General features: G+C 52.3%; 6 protein-coding genes across 6 annotated transcripts; 3 read left to right on the top strand and 3 right to left on the bottom strand.

Annotated features, from left to right (window-relative positions):
* Nucleotides 1-26: 26 nt before the first annotated feature.
* On the top strand, nt 27-2,119 carry N7517_009393 (alkaline phosphatase family protein; the record flags this gene model as incomplete). Its single annotated transcript, XM_056727116.1, has 3 exons — nt 27-104; nt 161-278; nt 342-2,119. 3 exons carry the CDS (start codon nt 27-29, stop codon nt 2,117-2,119), a joined length of 1,974 nt encoding a protein of 657 aa, XP_056575688.1.
* A 645-nt stretch (nt 2,120-2,764) lies between these two features.
* On the bottom strand, nt 2,765-4,353 carry N7517_009394 (mitofusin complex protein UGO1; the record flags this gene model as incomplete). The annotated part of the gene is made up of 2 exons (XM_056727117.1): nt 2,765-3,913; nt 3,991-4,353. The coding sequence occupies 2 exons, from the start codon at nt 4,351-4,353 to the stop codon at nt 2,765-2,767; spliced, it is 1,512 nt and encodes a 503-aa protein (XP_056575689.1).
* A 204-nt stretch (nt 4,354-4,557) lies between these two features.
* Nucleotides 4,558-5,308, top strand: N7517_009395 (ferredoxin family 2Fe-2S iron-sulfur cluster binding protein; the record flags this gene model as incomplete). Its single annotated transcript, XM_056727118.1, has 3 exons — nt 4,558-4,817; nt 4,889-4,995; nt 5,057-5,308. 3 exons carry the CDS (start codon nt 4,558-4,560, stop codon nt 5,296-5,298), a joined length of 609 nt encoding a protein of 202 aa, XP_056575690.1. The 3' UTR covers nt 5,299-5,308.
* Nucleotides 5,309-5,608: 300 nt separating this feature from the next.
* Nucleotides 5,609-6,577, bottom strand: N7517_009396 (rRNA-processing protein RRP15; the record flags this gene model as incomplete). The annotated part of the gene is made up of 1 exon (XM_056727119.1): nt 5,609-6,577. The coding sequence occupies one exon, from the start codon at nt 6,575-6,577 to the stop codon at nt 5,609-5,611; it is 969 nt and encodes a 322-aa protein (XP_056575691.1).
* A 216-nt stretch (nt 6,578-6,793) lies between these two features.
* N7517_009397 (RNA-binding signal recognition particle subunit SRP54) lies at nt 6,794-8,452 on the top strand (the record flags this gene model as incomplete). Its single annotated transcript, XM_056727120.1, has 2 exons — nt 6,794-6,896; nt 6,953-8,452. The coding sequence occupies exons 1-2, from the start codon at nt 6,819-6,821 to the stop codon at nt 8,450-8,452; spliced, it is 1,578 nt and encodes a 525-aa protein (XP_056575692.1). The 5' UTR covers nt 6,794-6,818.
* A 693-nt stretch (nt 8,453-9,145) lies between these two features.
* hapX (bZIP transcription factor HapX) lies at nt 9,146-10,675 on the bottom strand (the record flags this gene model as incomplete). Its single annotated transcript, XM_056727121.1, has 1 exon — nt 9,146-10,675. The coding sequence occupies one exon, from the start codon at nt 10,673-10,675 to the stop codon at nt 9,146-9,148; it is 1,530 nt and encodes a 509-aa protein (XP_056575693.1).
* Nucleotides 10,676-11,982: the final 1,307 nt, after the last annotated feature.

The raw sequence follows: 11,982 nt of genomic DNA on the forward strand, positions 1-11,982 counted from the left end.
CTTCACGATTGGTATTACTTTGCATAATGGTCTCCATGCGGCGCATTGCGGTAGCCACGAGCTCGGCGACCATCCGACTGACGACCTTCTTGTTTCTGCGATGGGTATGAGGCCCCATAGACAGTCAATCTCGCGTTTCAGAAAACTCATATATTTACAGATCCCTGGTCACCACTTTGTGCCTCTCGTGGTTACCTCCCTAGTGGTGTATCTGTCCTCAATTTTCTCCCTGCTCAAGGACACCCAGCCTCACCAAACCCAGACGGCTAGAGCCCGAGGTGTGAATAATCAGGCTCCATTTCTAAATAACCACAATATGAGATTCTAACCACGTCTCACAGGGTATAAATCAGCGTCTAGCCGTGCCAAAGCCGGCGATTCTGTGCTTAAAACGCTGTTAACAGGACTACCCTCAACAAAGTGGCCCCTGTGGACCAGGATCACAATATTGATCAATGTCATCCTGGCCCTGTTAACACTTGACTTCTTGACCCGTGGTATTCTACTTTATCCTACCACGAATGTCGCATTCTCGCGCGTTGGATATGTCTCCCCGACCACTGCCAACTTGGTCTTTCGCGAGCCAGACTCGGCTCGCCTACCAGTGGCAGTCATGTTCCAAGAGATATCTCCACTGAGCCAGGACTGGTACGAAGAGGGCATCGTTTACAAGCTGGATAACTCCACCGACTTCACCACGAGTGTCACCCTAACCGACCTGAAGCCGGCGACACGATATCGCTACTCGCTATCAAACAACAAGTCAGGCACATTTATCACGGCACCATCGCCCGAAACCCCAGAAGCAAGCCGACTATCTTTTGTAACATCAAGTTGTCTAAAGCCAAACTTCCCTTACAGCCTACTATCACACCCACTACGGGTCCCAGGCATCGAGCAAATGACCGATGCCCTCGCCAAATTGCCCAAGCTTCTTCGCCCAGCATTCATGCTCTTCCTAGGCGACTTCATCTACATAGATGTTCCCTGGCGCTTCGGCTCAGCAATGTCCCACTACCGCAGCGAGTACAGGCGTATCTACTCCTCCCCCTCCTGGACCCACGGACCAGAAGGTAATCGCGCCATCGACCTCCCCTGGCTGCACACTCTCGATGACCACGAGATCGAAAACGACTGGTCGCAGGGTAACAAAACCGCCCCGTACCCGGCAGCAGCAGACCCCTTCATCCACTACCACGTGCGAGGAAACCCACCAATCCCACAAGCGCCATTCGCCCACCCAGATAATGTAACCTACTTCGCCTTCACGCACGGCCCAGCCTCATTCTTCATGCTGGACACACGCACCTACCGCACCGAGCCCTCGCACAAGAACTCAACCATTCTCGGCGATGCCCAGCTGCAGTCCCTCCTCGCGTACATCTCAACCCCAGAGCCAGCAGGTACACACTGGAAAATCATCTCCTCCAGCGTGCCCTTCACCAAGAACTGGCACGTTGGCACGACAGATACCTGGGGCGGGTTCCTGGACGAGCGGAGCGTCGTCTTTGAATCAATGTGGCGCGCAGAGCGCGAACAGGGCATCCGCATCGTCCTGCTTAGCGGTGACAGACATGAGTTCGCTACCACTAGGTTCCCAGACCCGGAACTCAACCTAGGTCGCGATCAGCTTTTGCCGAATACGGCTGGGCTGGGAGTGCATGAGTTCAGTGTTGGTCCCCTAAGCATGTTTTACCTCCCTATCCGTACGTACCACCAGACAGACTCCGAGGATGTTATGGTGAAGTATGCGCCGAATGGGAATAGTAAGTTTGGGCTTGTTGATATTTCGGATGTGGTTGAAGATGTTGGTTCGGCTACTGCTGCGGCGCCTGTTCGCGCTCGTAGCTCGGTTCTTACTTACACGTTGTATGTGGATGGGGAGGTGGTTTGGAAGTATCGTCTTAGCGTTCCATTAGACCGCGATTCGAGTGTGCATACCCCATCTTTGCCGCCAGGCCGTGTGGTTGAGGATGATATTCCGGATCTTAGTTGGAGTGTGGTACTTGGGACTGTTGTGGGACGGGTGCCGGAGTTGACGAAAAGGGTTGTTGAGGCAGTTAATGATCTCTACTTTCAACTTGCGGATCAACTGTGGAAGATCGAGAGACTTGATTAGCGGATTTGAGCGTTGCTCAAAGGGATCGCCTCTTGTTCATTCGAATCAGTCACAGGCAGATTAGATGACCATATGTATTACTTAGATCGTTCCAAGCAGCCAGGTGTGATATCTTGGATAATACAGCAGTGAGATTAGTGTGACTTGAATCGCACAATCTAATATGATCAATCATTTAATGAATTAAATGCCCAGCAAGCCCGGAACGAGATCGGGCTGTGACTTGTATCTCGTTACATAGCTATGTGGTGACATGGGAAGATGGATTTTATACACGGTTTGCGCTGCAGGGACTGCTAAACCAAAAACATGACGCCGATCGCCTTTGCCCCTTGGATCCATTCACTGGGGTATAAGATGTAGACATGAGGGAGAAGGGGATAAGAGTGGAGAGCGAACATGATTGACGCACGCGATGAAAGAAATGCATCTGACCTTGCCAATCTGGAAGATGCCAGATATCGAACTGTGTCAGCCAGAAAAGTAAGACGTGTGGAATGAGAAATGGGAAGAATATCGCATGCAAGACCTGATTTCAGGGATGTCTCTTCGCTAATGATTGACTGGGTCAGTTGAGTGGCGATTTGGTGGCCACTAAAATGAAGAAAAAGCCGAAAACGAAACCTCCAGGCTCGACGGCGTCGATTAGAAGCGTCCACCGCTGGAACGGCCATGGCCACCTCTTGTCGTCACCTCGTCTTCGCTACCAGCAGCGAATCCGCCCAACAGATTGGCTCCCCAGATGCCGGCGATACCCCACATGCCAATACGCCAGCCACGATACAGGCCCTGAATACCCTGGCCTTGCTGTCGTTTTTGAAGCTGCTGCCGTGAGGTACGCTGTCCGAGAAGCTGCTTGGCACGCTCGGTGTCGGACGGTGTCGGGCTAACACCCTCCTCATAAACGACATGCCACATTGTGCCGATGATACCGCGGTATGTGCGCGGCGTAGGGACGATGGTTTCCACATCGGACGCATCAATAGATGCCGCACTGATGCTACCGCCTGAGGACTTCTGCCGCAGACTCAAGGATGTGTATGTGGCGATCTGGGCGCGGCGAAGCACGGTCTCGAGTGGGAATCGAACAGCGAGTTCAAGTCCCGAGCCAAGGAAGGCACAGAGGTTCCATGCATTGGGGTTTAGGAGGGGGTCAATGGACAGGTAGGATTTGAGGAAGAGTGGTGTCGAGGTCATAATAAGGTTGGGGAGACTTGAGTGAAGTATGGTGATTGGGACGAGGTGCGAGGGGATCGTGCAGTTGGGTGTGGGAAGCTGGCGGATAGCTCGGACGAGGGACCCCGGCCCATGGGTTGCTGGTGTGAGCATCAGGAATGTACGAGCGGTGTCGATAGGAGCTAGAATCAGGGCAGATAGCGAGGATGAAATGAATGACAGGACTAGCGTTGCCAGAGGGGATGAGGCCGTCAAAATATCCGCTGTCATCGACGTGGAAAGGTCTTCCTCTGGCAAGCCGACGATTGCCGACAGAAGACTGCGGATGAAAGTGTTCAAAGTCGGCAGGAGAAGTGAGTGAATGAATGTAGCGTTAGAGGACTTCCATAGTGAGGTTGCGCCGCTGGAGGACCAGAGCTGGGATAGAACTTCGGTCAGAGAGTTCGAGTTCTTGAGAGTCAATACATGCTTAGGCTGTGTGGTAGACTCTGGTCGAATATAGCCACTGCGGTCGGTGATGTGGTGGCGTGATTTGCGTGATCGAGGTGTACTCGGCGTCTGCGTTGGAGGGGCCGCTGAGGTGAAGTAACTAGTTTCATCATCGGATGATTCTGACTCCTATACGCAACTCCATCAGTCATTTGTCATGGAATCCAACACAGCCCTATATCAGCTGTAGAGAGCAGCATTCTTACCGAATCATAAGAGCTTCCTTCAGCAACCGGTGTCGAGTTCCGATCCCACTGCTCGTCTGTGGCGTCTGGTACGACATACACCTGCAAGATGGTTTTGGCAACATCGAACGGCTGTGCAGTGAGAACCTTGGTGTAGCGAACAAGTGCCCGGTTCAAGGCATCTCGGACCCAGTCAGACACAGAGGGCGAAGCTTCCAGATAATCGGCATAGTCCAAGTCCGGCATGAGATCACGCGCTGTGCTGCCGAACACATGGGCCGATGACGGCGACACCACTTCGGGGGGTGCATTTGAAGCGGGCGATAGGCCAGATGGGGGGATATAGTAAGGCCGCAAGGGATTGATCCCTTCACGAGACGACATAATGTGATGTTGGTCGGAGTTAAAGAGTCGGGGAAAGAAGAACGGGAGGAGTGGAATGTCCGAACGCCCAAGCTTTGTCAGTCTTTTTTTTCCTCCGCGGCCATTGGACGATCATTGCTAACTCTTCCCATCTTCCCCCGGATCCTCTTTTTTTCTCTGTTGACTTTCAAATCCTCCTTTTAATTTATTTACCTTCTGTGCAACATGGTTTTCTGGCGAGAAGTTGGTCAGCAATTGCGCCATGTACCCAAGGCCGGGGATATCTGTTTGACTCAATCGCGGAGATGTCTGAGTTATTCGAGATCGTGGAGGAACACCGGAATCACAACACACCCTCGGTCCGATATCAATGCACAGAGAAGCCTTCAAGCACCTTGGCAAGGATATAATACAGCTCGGCGTGCTTTCTCGGTGACTGCACAGGCTGCGCATGGTCATATCACGCCGCCAAAGGCCGGAGAAGAGTACGCCCACCAGACTGCACTCCTCTTTGCGCTCTTGCGCTATCTGTGCTGCATGCTGACTGACTATGTAGGATCAATGTGACTTTCATCGACAAGGATGGTACCGAGGTAAAGCTCCAGGTTGCCGAGGGTGATAACCTACTCGACATCGCACAGGCAAATGACCTTGAAATGGAAGGTGAGTTCAGCCGATACAATGCTTGTCCAACCCCCAATGTCTGACATTATTCCCGGAATAGGTGCATGCGGAGGATCCTGTGCCTGCTCAACGTGCCATGTGATTGTGGACGACCCGGACACCTTTGATAAAATGGAAGAGCCATCGGACGACGAGAACGACATGTTGGATCTGGCTTTCGGGCTTACCGAGACCTCTCGATTGGGCTGCCAGGTGATCATGACCAAGGATCTTGACGGATTGGTTGTGCGATTGCCCTCCATGACACGGAATCTCCAAGCAAGCGACTTTGAGTCGAAATAAAGACACCAGCGAAGACCCCGGGAGGGACTGTTTGGATCTTGTATACCCTCACATCTTATCTGAATTGAGATGGCTGGACACAGCGGGGGTTTAGGCTCCTATTTGGACACCAAATAGGACTTTGTACTGTAATATTGATCTGATGCATCTAGTAGACTTGCGCGGTATCGCAAAATGAAAATCTCCTATACTATTTTAATCAAACAAGACTCTCCACATAAGCAATTTTATTACAATGTAGAAAAGAATATATAACAAAAAAAAGTCTCCCAACGCCAGAAAACATGCCATGGGTAATCGTAGATCCAGCTCATGCCTCCTCGATGTTCAAAGGCTTTCCCTTCTTTCCATTGATCAATTCAAGGAATCCTTGCTTGCTGACCTCGTTGGCAGCCTTCTCCCGCTCTCCCATACCAATTGTGCCCTTCTTGCGCTCATCCTTAGCGGCCTCCTCTCCTCGGACTTGGGCCGCGCGAACGGCATTGAACAGCTTCACGACACCACGCTGCGCCATCTTGCGCACACGCTTCTCCTCCTCAGCGACAGGGCCGGCAATTCCTCGCTTGATACCCATCACATCACGGATACGGCCGCGATCCATTTCTTCCTTCTTCTCAGCACGCATCTTAGCCCGTGCGGCGTTGTCAAGCTTCTCATCTGCAGCCTCGTTCACCAGCTTCGCGGCATACGAGCTTCGCGAGAGAACGGGATCAGCCCGTGCGGAGGTGGGAAGTTTTGTGGACAGAATTTTGGAGATGGAGGTTGAGAATGCGGTAGGGTCGTTGCGCTTGGGGACGGCTCGGCCACGATTGGCACCTGTGGGTTTGCCGGCTGTTGATGAGTCGGAAAGATCATCTTCGTCGGATCCGTCAGATCCAGAGGCTTCGCTTTCATCGTCGTCATTCTCGAGGTCTGCATCGTCCAGCTCGATCTCCTCGCCAAGATTGGAGTCGGCATCGTCTAGCTCAATGTCCTCGGCGACATTGGAGTCTGAGTCGCTAGCATCTGATTTTTTCGATTCCGGTGCGGGTGCTTCTTTTTGTGCTTCTTTTTGTGTCTTTGCCTTCTTCATGCGGAGATCGAGAGCCGAGGGCTTGGCCACTTTGACACCTCCTTCTTCGGCGTCGGAGTCTTCAAGGTTGACGGGGTTGAAGTTCTCATCTTCTTCATCCTCGGAGCTGCTGTGGTAGAATTTCTGCTTGACGAACTTCTTCTTGCGGCCAGTGTTGCCCTTGAGGCCATCAAGGACCTTGCGCTTTTTGGAAGAAACAGGAGGCATTGTCACAAAAAATAATGTAATAATGTAAGTAAAGAAGAAAGTCGAGACACTGATCCAAAAGCGTATCACAACTTTTTTTTGGGGCGGTGAGAAACCGTCGGCTCTCCGATTGGCCCCTCCACATCGCCTCTGTGGTCTTCCGATGGGCTTCACCTCACCCCTCCTCCATCGCGGAATCATAGACGACTACGGTCTTATTTTGGATCATTTCTAATTGTTTACATCTACGCAAATATTCACCATGGTTCTTCAAGACCTTGGGCGGCGAATCAATTCCGCCGTCAATGACCTGACGAGGTCCAATAACCTCGATGAGAAGGTATGCCATGTGTTCTCCAGCGTGGCCCACAAGCCAGCGTGCTAATACAATAACAGGCCTTCGATGATATGCTCAAGGAAATTTGCGCCGCTCTCCTCTCCGCCGATGTCAACGTCCGTCTCGTAGGAACACTACGCAAATCGATTAAGGCCAGCGTGAACTTCGCCTCACTTCCAGCCGCAGTGAACAAGAAGCGACTGATCCAGAAGACCGTCTTCGACGAGCTCGTAAAACTGGTGGATCCGCATGCAGATTCCTTCCGGCCGAAGAAGGGCCGCTCTAATGTGATCATGTTTGTCGGTTTACAGGGTGCGGGTAAGACAACAACGTGTACGAAGCTAGCTCGGCACTACCAGACACGAGGATTCAAAACCGCGCTGGTCTGCGCAGATACCTTCCGTGCTGGTGCTTTTGATCAGCTGAAGCAGAACGCTACCAAGGCCAAGATTCCATACTATGGTAGTCTCACACAGACGGATCCTGCTGTCGTGGCCGCAGAGGGTGTGGCCAAGTTTAAGAAGGAGCGTTTCGATATCATCATTGTCGATACCAGTGGTCGCCACCGACAGGAGGAAGAGCTCTTCACGGAAATGACACAAATTCAAGATGCCGTGACGCCAGACCAGACCATCCTCGTCCTCGACAGCACAATCGGTCAATCGGCCGAGGCTCAGTCCGCAGCCTTCAAGGCAACAGCAGACTTCGGAGCTATTATTATTACCAAGACCGACGGCCATGCCGCCGGTGGTGGTGCTATTTCTGCTGTCGCTGCGACACACACTCCCATTATCTTCCTCGGAACCGGTGAGCACATGATGGATCTGGAGCGATTTGAGCCCCGCGCCTTCGTTCAGAAGCTACTAGGCATGGGCGATGTCGCCGGACTGGTCGAGCACGTGCAGGCCATGACCAAGGATTCCGCAGGTGCCAAAGAAACATACAAGCACATTGCGGAAGGTATCTACACTCTGCGCGATTTCCGGGAGAACATCACATCGATCATGAAGATGGGCCCGCTGTCCAAGTTATCCGGCATGATCCCTGGTCTCTCCAACATGACCCAAGGTCTGGATGACGAGGATGGCTCACTGAAGCTGCGCCGTATGGTCTACATTTTCGATAGTATGACTGTAGCTGAGCTGGATGGCGATGGCAAGAACTTCGTCGAGCAGCCTAGCCGCATGGTCCGCATCGCGCACGGCAGTGGAACCACCGTCCGTGAGGTCGAGGACCTGCTCTCCCAGCACCGCATGATGGCCGGCATGGCCAAGCGTGTTGGCGGCCAGAAGAAGCAGATGCAGCAAGCTCAGAACATGATGAAGGGCGGAAACAAGAATCAGCAAATGGCTGCCATGCAGAAGCGCATGGCCTCCATGGGTGGTGCTGGCGGCGGTGGTGGTATGCCGGGTATGCCTGACATGGCCAAGATGATGCAGATGATGGGAGGTGGTGGTGGCGGCATGCCTGATATGCAGAGCCTAATGAGCCAAATGGGCGGGTTGATGGGTGGAATGGGAGGTGGCGGTGGTGGTGGTGGACGTGGAAGAGGACGTTAAGCTCGGTCTTTGATGATCTTTTTGTTCCTTCTTTTTTTTCTCCTTTCCATATTCAAACCGCTGGCTCATCAACTTAGCATCTGGGCTGGTGTTTGGCGTTTTCTTGCTCTTCACTTTATGTGCAACACCTGTACACGAGAACAAATTTGGTAATGAGCCTATCACTATCACATATACCATCCTGAAAATGGAATCATATCCCCTTGGTCTACATGTCGAATTACAGTTAAAAGGGCAAATTGCAGTGCGGTACTATCGTTTCAGTCATAAGAAAATCACGTTGTACACATAACCCCTAAAAGAAACGCCGCTAAAATCCATCCGTCTAATGAAATGAGAGAATTGGGATCGAAAACAAAGTGACCACCAGCTCAACCACTGACCATGATCATGGCGGCCAGGAGAGCTTGCACCAGGTGAACCCAGTCAAATCAAATGAGAATCAACATGTCATGCTTTTGGGTTGAGAGACAGAGAATCAATCGAGCCATGTAAATATACATGGAGCCAGATCAATTCCTTATGGGAGAGGGGATAAAGAGAGACAGGAATGATATGAAACAAGTCCGTATGATGGTACATGGAGCGTCCAGGAGAGGAGGGGGGTATGGGTATCAAAAGTGTCCTTGTGGGTGAGGACCGGAAAAAACGCAGAAGGGAACCCGGACGCGTGAGATCCATAATGAGAATTGTTTATTTTTCAGCGAAGCGGCGGTCAAAGTATCGCAGCACACCCATGACACTTGCGGCCTCGACTTCCATAGCAGCGCGGCTGTCTGGCGGAGCGAGGTCACGAGGGTTGGGGAGGGTGTGGAGCTTTGGTAGCCAGGCTGAAATATCGTCGCTGGCGCGGGAGAAGTTCGGGTGGCGGGACAGGGTGGTGAAAGCGTCCGCACAGCTGAGCGTTAGCTCGGAGGGCGGAGCGGGCTTGGGTGCGGGAGGTTGCGAAGGCATGGTGGCGTCTCTACGCGGGTTGGACGCGGTGGCGGGGGCATCTCTTGACATGCAGCATCCGCCGTCCTTTCCTGCGCCTCCGCAGCAGCCTCCTCCGGACGGAGTTCCACTCGCTGACCGAGAGGCTGCCAAGGTCTTGCAAAAAAGAGTGCTTCGGGGGTCGGCAAGACACTGAGCGCAGGTGCCTGGCCCATTGGCACAGGGGTTGGTTGCTTGGCTAATGGGTGGGAGGACCACTTCTGAGCGGACATCTCCCTCAGATGGGGGCGGGGTGAACTGGGAGATGGATTGGATTGGTGCGAGACGGTTGGTCTCAAATGTGTTAGCGTTGCGTACACGCTGCTGCTCCTGTGCGGCCATCTCGGCGCAGATACAGGGAGTGCCGTCCTGGCAGAACCCGCAGGGATCAACGGGGGGCGAGGAGACATCATGGTCATGAGACTGGGTTGGTGCGCTGGAGAACTGAGCGGTGAAGTCGATTTCCATCTCTTCTGGATCGGGCTTGATGTGAGGATCCCTATGATCGCGTTCCGGGCTGCCCACACCGTGAGGTGGGTGTCTAGCACGAGATGATTCATGGGTATCCATTGGCATGCCGAATGCATCTTCAATGCACTGGCAGTGGGCGTTGGAGCAGTTATTGCACCCCAGAGGTACATTCATGTGTCCGTCTTCCTTGTTACGTTCGGTACTGGTGGGCTGAACATCCTCCATTCGGGAGCTTCTAGTCTTGCGAGGTGGCAAGGGCACAGAATCCGGAATAGGCGCGGGCTTGCTGACGTTAGGGCCAGCAAACGATGACCGGAATTCCTTGACAATGGCTTCCTTTGCGCTGCGCTCGATCGATACTTCCTTCTCCAAGGCGTGGCATCGGTCGCGCCACCAGCCCATCTCCTCGCGGCACTGATCAACTTCACCGGAGAGGTTTTCGATTTGCTGTTGGAGCGAGGCGACCTGAATATCGTGGCTATCTTCGATTTCCTTCATTTGCTCTTCCAGTTCACTAACTCGGGCAGCCCGGCGCTCACGGAACGCTCGTTGAGCTGCTCGGTTCTGCGCCTTGCGTTTGGTTGGTGGTGTGTCCGTAGCTGGCTTGCGACCAGGCTTGGGACGTGGTGGGATAACCCATTCTCTCGAGGTGATGGAGCCGGGGGTACCCGGTCCTGGAGATGGGGCTACAGAGGGCCTGGCGGCCAGCGTGGGCGCCGGTGCGAGGGCCAATGCAGGATGTCCGGCTAGAGCAGGTGTCATAGACACCCCACTGGCCATTTTGACACCAAATTGATGTTCAAATACTGTGTTGAGGTCAGTTGGAAACAACTAGTCGGGCGTGGTCGGGGCACACGCACGAGCCGTTTCTCGGTCGGAAGAGCGGAAGTGTGCTCATATGAGCCGATAAGCGAGAAAGACTAGTTGGAGAAGCAAGAACTAGCTTCCTTTCAAACCCTGTGTATGAAATAATCCGACTGGGGAATGGATACAAAGAGTATAGAAAGGTTAAAGAGAAGAGAGAATTGGAATGCGAAGGGAGAGGGGGAAACCCGAGAAAAAGTGATGATCAGATTAGATTATGTGCTCACATGATTCCGGTTTCGGACATTGACCTTTTCGGCTGCATATGTAGTTTTACCAGTAAATGTTCTTTTCTCTTCTTTTATTTGCTTTTTCTACTGATTTACTATTGGTTCGTTTACTATTTTGCTAAACCTAATCCGAGAGGATCCTCTTTGAAATTTTTATCTGATCCGAGAATCCCCCAATGAGTGGAGATGGTTCCGAGAAAGCGTCGGTGGACTGACGCAACATTCTTCTTTACTCTAATATATCTCATTATCTTCACTAACTGTGTTCATTCTTTCTTAGACACATTTCGAGTCGGGCTAATTACTTGAACTGGCACAGAAAGCACTGCAATAGCAAATAAACTCGTCCCAATTCCTGGTTTGCATAACATGCTGAGAACTTCCTATGCAGCTCACCGTTGACCCGCCTGATCGTCGATGACTCAATAACAGGCGACACGGATCAGAACTCTCCAGTGAAAGTAAAATTTGCTCGAGTGGAGTGTCTCGCCAATCCATTGACCATGGGTGGGCAAGACTCCCCTACTTCCGGTCAACAGCTATTACCTAGCAGAAACGGCGATTGAGCCAATAGGAACGTGCCAATGCGCAAAAGAACTTTCCCAGGAGTCATTCCCTGCGGTGAGAATATGGATCGGCATGGGAATTGAGTTCCGTACAGCCGTTCTCGGTGTCTATGATCTTATCTGATGGCACTAACGCTCATCTTTGCGCGCAATCCAAGGGTTGAACTGGAGACCGGCCAATTTGCCTCTCTTTTCATTTCTTTCTCGGTGTATTTTTTTCCTTTCTGGGTGATTGGGTCGCCTTTTTGTGGAAGTAGTTGGTGGTTGGAGCCCCCACACAGCAGATTCTTATCAATCAGTGCTCCCCAACCTCATTCCGAGCGAGAGCCGAACAGCGGAAGTTTCACACACATGGCCCGATTTGGAGAACACCGTCAGTTAGTCACAGCCAGAGTTGTTTGTGGCGTCCGTATGCAGGGATAGACAA

Source organism: Penicillium concentricum (assembly GCF_028827145.1).
Source record: "Penicillium concentricum strain IBT 3081 chromosome Unknown utg000004l_segment0_segment0, whole genome shotgun sequence".
Classification (NCBI taxonomy): Eukaryota; Fungi; Ascomycota; class Eurotiomycetes; order Eurotiales; family Aspergillaceae; genus Penicillium; species Penicillium concentricum.